Source organism: Lichenostomus cassidix, unplaced genomic scaffold (assembly GCF_008360975.1).
Source record: "Lichenostomus cassidix isolate B80296 unplaced genomic scaffold, HeHo_3.0 HiC_scaffold_43, whole genome shotgun sequence".
Classification (NCBI taxonomy): domain Eukaryota; kingdom Metazoa; phylum Chordata; class Aves; order Passeriformes; family Meliphagidae; genus Lichenostomus; species Lichenostomus cassidix.
The window spans coordinates 3,744,216-3,750,622 of NW_028147635.1; the positions used below are offsets into that span (position 1 = coordinate 3,744,216).

The 6,407-nt window shown below is 54.1% G+C and overlaps 1 protein-coding gene across 1 annotated transcript in view; it reads right to left on the reverse strand.

Moving 5' to 3' along the window:
• Positions 1 to 5,684, reverse strand: part of LOC146421203 (uncharacterized) — a 65,053-nt gene extending 59,369 nt beyond the window's left edge. Inside the window, exon 1 of the mRNA XM_085047708.1 lies at positions 4,867 to 5,684. Coding sequence (XP_084903834.1) covers positions 4,867 to 5,561 — 695 coding nt within the window. The 5' untranslated portion in view covers positions 5,562 to 5,684. The remainder of the gene's footprint in view (positions 1 to 4,866) is intronic.
• Positions 5,685 to 6,407: the final 723 nt, after the last annotated feature.

Below are 6,407 nucleotides of genomic sequence, written 5' to 3' on the forward strand. Positions count from 1 at the left end.
GCCATCTCAGGGACACGAGCAGGGCACACCCAGAGCTCACAGGTGCTCAGCATTGGCAGGGGCTGTGCCATGGCCCGGAGGGGGCTGTGTCATAGCCATGGGCACCTCTGGGGCTGTGTCAGAGAGCCACAGAGCAGCTGTGATGTCAGAAAGGAGCTGTGTGACATCACAGACTGGGTTGTGTGAGGTCGTGGAGCAGCTATGGATTCATAGAGGGGACTGTGTGGCATTACAGAGCAGGCTGTGACATCACAGTGTGGCTGCATGACATAGAGTGAGCTGTGATGTCACAGAGGACTGTGAAATCACAGATTAGGTTGAGACATCACAGAGCTGACTGTGACATCACAGACTGGGCTGTGAAATCACAGGTTGGTTGTGTGACATCATGGAGCAGGCTGTGACACAGAGTGGGCTGTGACATCACAAAGGGGGCTGTGCGGCTGCAAAGAAGACTCTGCCATCATGGAGGGTGGCTCTGTCTGACATCACAGAGCAGGATGTGACATCACAGTGTGGCTGTGTAACATCAAAGTGCTGTCTGTGACATCTAAGAGGAGGCTGTGTGATGATACAGAGAAGGCTGTGACATCACAGACTGGATTGTGACATCACAGGGTTGCTGGGTGACATCTCAGAGGGGTTGTGACATAATAGAATAGGCTGTGACATCACAGGGTGGCTGTGTGACATCAAAGGGTAGCTGTATGACATCACTGGGGAAGTCACTCTGCCCCAGCCTCCTCTCACAGTTCCCCCAGACAAGTCCAACACTGCTCATGCACAGCAGGGTCCCCTGTCCCCCCAGGTCCCCCCTGCCCCACAGTGCCACAGCCTCCCCCAGAGGATGTTCCACGAGATCGACCCCCAGAGCCTGACACGGGGACATGGGGGACAGGGCCCTGGGGGCTGGGATAGGGGGACAGGGACCCCCAGCAGTGTCCCTGTGTCCCCCAGGGCAAGAGCCTGGCCCAGGGCTCCTTCACCCTCTTACGAACGAGGGCTTGAGAGCACTTAAAAAATCCCCAGCAAGGGATCATCAAAAATGAGATTTAATATTAAGTATGACAGCACAACAAAGTTCCTTGGCAAGAGTCACTCTGCTCCTAACTGGACAGTTCAGGCACACCAAGGGAAAAAAGCAACAACAAAAGCAAGCAAATCCAGGCAACCAAACCAGAAATGAACTGAGAATTGGCACTGTGTCTGTGTGTGTGTGTGTGTGTGTGTGTGTGTGACAAAAGGACAGTGAGGGCAAGGATAAAAGGAATATGGCCTGAAAGCTTAACAGCCCTCAAACTTAACAGAACTTAACTTCTAGATTAACCTGAACTTATACCTTAAACTTAACAACTTAGCAAAAGAACAACCCCTAGCAGCATTTCACTTAGCTCATACCTTATGACTGAACCTCACTTACAGGCCTAACTCACTCAGATATCCAAGGCACTTCAACACCTCCCAGAGCAGCATTTCTCCCCCATTTCCAGAGCACAGGCACACGTGTGTGCACACAGACAGAAAGAGGCAGTGCCAGGGAGCTGTCAGAAATTGCCCTGGAGGGCAGGGAAATGCTCACTGCGGATGCTTTTGCATCTCCCCAGCAGGCGAAGGGTTGAGCCTGGAGGAGTGGGGGGATCGGCCCAGGGTCCCTCGTTGTTCGGGGATGCCCCAAGTGCAGCAAACGGGAGAGTTCCCGGCTCGGAGAGGCCCCACTCAGAGGGAGCTCACTGCTCCAGGAGAGCTCCAAGGGGCCCCTTTTGGAGCCCTGTTGATAGGGCCCCAAGAGATGGGCTTTAGTCACAGCAATGTTTCATCCTGGCTGCACTTCGCATCAACAGCTTTCTCTGACACTGTGAGAACAGGGATGTTGTGCCACTGAGGGGAGAAGAACAGTTCCCAAGGCTGCTCCTAAAGAAAGCAGGAGCTGGTTGGACAGCAGCAGTGCCTGGGAGCAGACAGTGTTTGTGATCAGCTGCAGAGGAGCTGAGCCCAGGGGCTGTTGGCCAAGGCTGAGGCCTAACGAGCATTTCCCGGATCCAGGGCTGCCCTGGAAAGGTGGTGGTGGGGATAATTCACACCCTCAGGGTGCTCCCAGTTCCTCCCAATATTTCCATGTCTGTGCTCCAAGTGCTGCTCACAGCCCTGATCCGTGGGGATGGGAATGTCCTGCTCCCTTCCCGGGGCAGTGTCACACCTGAGCCAGGTGTGCAGGGCAGGACCTTGCCCTGACCCCAAGCACTGTCCCACCTGCAGGATCTGCTTCCCATCGGCCTCTTCCTCCTGCAGCCCCAAGCCCAGGTTGGTGCTAAACAAAGGGCGCTGGCTCAGGGTCATCCCCCGGCAGGGGCTGTGCACCCCCTCTGCCCCCTCCCCAAATTCCCTCCTGGGGGCAGCAGGAGCTGGGTCAGGAGCCCTGTGGGGAGGGAAAAGGGGGTGACACTGGGATGGGGGTCACACATGCTCTCAGGGACACACATGACCCCTGGGGATTTCCCCCTCACCTACTCCTGCACAGCCAGGGGGATGAACCCCAACATGAAGTCCCCAAACCCCAGCAACATCTTGGGGGGTGAGGTATGGTAGCAGCTTTGGGGGTCCAGAGAGGTCTCAACTGCCATGAAACCCCATCCCAGTCCCACAGCCAATCCTGAACCATTCAATCCAACCCACATCTCCCGCTACAATCCCCTTAAACAACTCTTTGAGACAGAAATGGTCCCAAGAGCCACCATAACCCTTTTCCATCTTCCCCAAGACTCACCCAAATTCTCTCCAAGTCACACAGCCAGGCCAGGACCCTAAAACTCTGTTAGAGATCCTACCAAGCCCCCTCCCAGAACTACAAAAGCCCCCAAAAGCCACAAAAGCCTGTCCCGATCCCCCCAGGATCCGCTAAATCCCCTTCCAGACCCCCATCACACCGACCAGGAGAGGGTGGTGGACAGGAACATCCACAGCTGGGAGCAGCTCAGGCACTTCAGCAGTGATTTGGGCACTTTGGGGGGCACACCCCACATGGGGAGACCCAGGCCAGGGACTGGGACAGAAAACTGGAATTCCTGGAGAACAGATGGGCTCAGGTGGACATGATCTGCTGGAACAACTATGAGACTGTTGTCCTGTCCTCACGCCTGGGCAGCCCCAGACCATCTAAACCCTCATGGATATTCCCCTGAACCCCAAATTCACCACCAAATCCACAGTAAAATGATGGAGCTTTAAGTCTCTTTGTTTAATTTATTTTATCTCAGCTTTGGTTGCTCTGACAAGGTGAAGAAGGAAATTATTTAGGTTGGAAAACTCCAAGATCATTACTTGATGCCACCAGAAGAAACAATTACACAGCAGGTAACAATTTTTAGGGTGTAATATTAATAAATCAACTCTTCCCTATGAATTTTGGATGTCAATCTGAGTCCCAAGGGACGTTCCTGCCCCTGTGTTTGTCCAGGTGGCCACAGGGAATCAGGAGGCCATGGAAGCCACCAGCCAGGTGCCTTCCCAACCTGAGTATGTTAGTTTTGCTTAGCCCAGAACATCAGCAAGCTATTTTTGGCATCTAGGGGAAGCTCAAACCCTTCAAAAGGTGTTGTGGTAGGCCTGAAGAAGTGGCTGAAGGGTTGGGAGAAAACTCACCCGTGTTCATGAGCTGGTTTTGCTTAGCCCAGTTTTTGCTGTTGGGGGGGAGAGGCACAAAAATGGCTCCTGTGTGTCCTGGGTGAATGTTCTAGAAGTTTTCACCATGTCCAGCAGAGCCAATCTCTGATGGCTCTGAAGATGATGGACATGCTGCTGGCCAAGTCTGGGTCAATTAGAGATGTTGGTTATACCTCTGTGATATCATATTTAAGAAGAAATCAAAACAATGTGAGCAAGCACTTCTTTTTAGACAGTGGATGAGGAGGAGGTGAGAATATGTGAGGGAAAACAGCATGGAGACACAAAGGTCAGTGGAGAAGGTGGGGGAGGAGGTGTTCCAGGCACCAGAGCTGAAAATCCTCTGCTGGCCGTGGTGAGGACCATGGAGAAGCAGGTTGTCCCCCTGCAGCCCATGGGGTCCACGAGGGGTGCAGAGATCACCCACAGCCCGTGGGGAGGTGCTCACGCTAGAGGAGCAGGTGGATGCCTGGAGGAAGCTGTGATCCAGTGGGAGTCCCAGTGCAGGGAAAGGCCTTGTTCCTTGGGATGGAAACAGCCTGGCCTGGGCTCAGAGCTCTGAACCCTGTGGACAAGAACTCATGTTGCAGCAGATTCCAGCAGCTGCTGCTCGAGAGATTGGACCCACAGCAAAGAAGTTTGCAGAGGACTGTCTCCAGTGGGGGGGACCCATGGCTAAGTAGAGGACTCCTCTCCCTGAACAGCAGAAGAAATTTTGGTCATGGACTGCCCAAAAAAACCCATACCCTGCCCGCCACAACCCCCTGTGCTATTGGTGGGAAAGAGGGAGGGGGTGAGCAGAGAAACAGTGTATTAAGAGCTTATCTTTAGTTCTCATTTGCCTCCTCTGACTCTGTTTAGGGTTAGGTCACCAATAAATCACTTTGCAACTTTAAGTTCTCAATCTGTTCTACCCCTAAGTGCATCCTGCCTGGTTCATTATCTCGACTCATGAGCCCTCTGTGTGTGTGTGTGTCTGTTAGGGTTTTTTTTTCCCCTCCCATCTGCACAGCTGCAGCAGGGGAGAGAAGAGAAAGCAGATTTCGTAGGTTCCTGGCATTTGGCCAGGGTCAAACCACAACACTGGGTCACTGGCAGTGTGGGTCACCAGGGCTCTTCCCAGAGTGGGTCCTCCAATGGGGGATGAACACGGAGCAGTGCATGAATCTCTTCCCCCACTCAGGGCACTCGCAGGGCTTCCCTTACAGGTGCATCCATTGGTGTCTGGTCAAGTGAGAGCTCCTGGAGAAGCTTTTCCCACACTCGGGACACTCGTAAGGCCTCTCCCCAGTGTGGATGCGCCAGTGCCTGATGAGGTGGGAGTTGCGCTTGAAGCCTTTCCTGCACTCAGGGCAGCGAAAAGGCCTCTCCTCTGTGTCAGTCTGCTCATGGATGAGGAGATCTGAGCTGGTCTGAAACCTCTTCCCACACTTGGAGCACTCATAGGGCCTCTCCTTGGTATGGATCCTCTGGTGCCTGATCAGGTGGGAGCTCCGGCTGAAGCTCTTCCCACATTCCCCACACTCATAGGGTCTCTCCCCTGTGTGGATGCGCCGGTGACTGATGAGGGTGGAGTTGCACTTGAAGCCTTTCCTGCAGTCAGGGCAGCGGAAGGGCCTCTCCTGTGTGTGAATCCGCTCATGGAGGAGGAGATTGCAGCTGGTGTGAAACCTCTTCCCACACTTGGAACACTTGTAGGGCCTCTCCCCAGTGTGGCTCCTCCAGTGGATGATCAGGTCAGAGCTGTCTCTGAAGTTTTTCCCACATTCCCCACACTCATAGGGCCTCTCCCCAGTGTGGATCATCTTGTGACAGATCAGGTGGGAGCTCCGGCTGAAGCTCTTCCCACATTCCACACACTCATAGGGCTTCTCCCCTGTGTGGGTCCGCTGGTGGTCCATAAGCTGGGAGATCCTTCTGAAGCTCTTCCCACATTCCCCACACTCGTAGGGCTTCTCGGTCTCATGAAGCTTCGCAGCAATCTCCAGCTCTGAACTCTGGCTGAACCTCTTGCCAACTTCCTGGCACAGGGTGGGTCTTTTCTCTTCAGAGCACCCTGGGCTGGGTTTGCAGCCCCTCCTTGTGCAGCATCTCTGGGGCTTTTCCTCCCGGTTGGATTCCTGGGTCATGGAGCTGCTCAAAATGGCCTCTTCCGTGACGTTCTGCCGTAAGGACTTGCCCTCCCTGGTCTCTCTCCTCAGCTCATTGTCTGGGGAAGGAAGGACAAGGAGAGGATTTGGGATTTGCCTCCATGTCAGAGGGAAGGGGAAGGAGATCCCCCCCAATCCATCCCTAATAGGACAGAGTCAGCAGCAGGGTTGTCCTGCAGCCAGGGGTGATGCTGGGCTGGGAGATGGAGGAGAAGAGAGGGGGAAAGGGGGAAATGACTTCCTCCTCACCTGCCTGGCTGTCCTGGGGCATCTTCCTCTTCCTCACAGCCTCCTTCTCCATGCAGCCAAGTTTTGGGAATTGGAAATCCTCGTTTGGGTGAGAAAAAGGTGTGAGTGCCTTGGGTTGGGGGTTCCTCCTGCCCAAGTCTATCTCTGAAAGTCACCAGGGGTTTTGTGTCTATAAATTCCTCCTAAAATAAGAATGAGTTCAGAAAAAGCCTCCCAGGAGTTCCCCTTTCCAGTCTCCTCTCTTTGGGGTTCTGGGGTTTCCCATTCCCAAAGCTGCTGGGGCTCCCATGGGTCCCAGGGATCCCCCTTCTCCTGGGTCCTGATTAGGGATGCTGTGGGGTTTCGGTG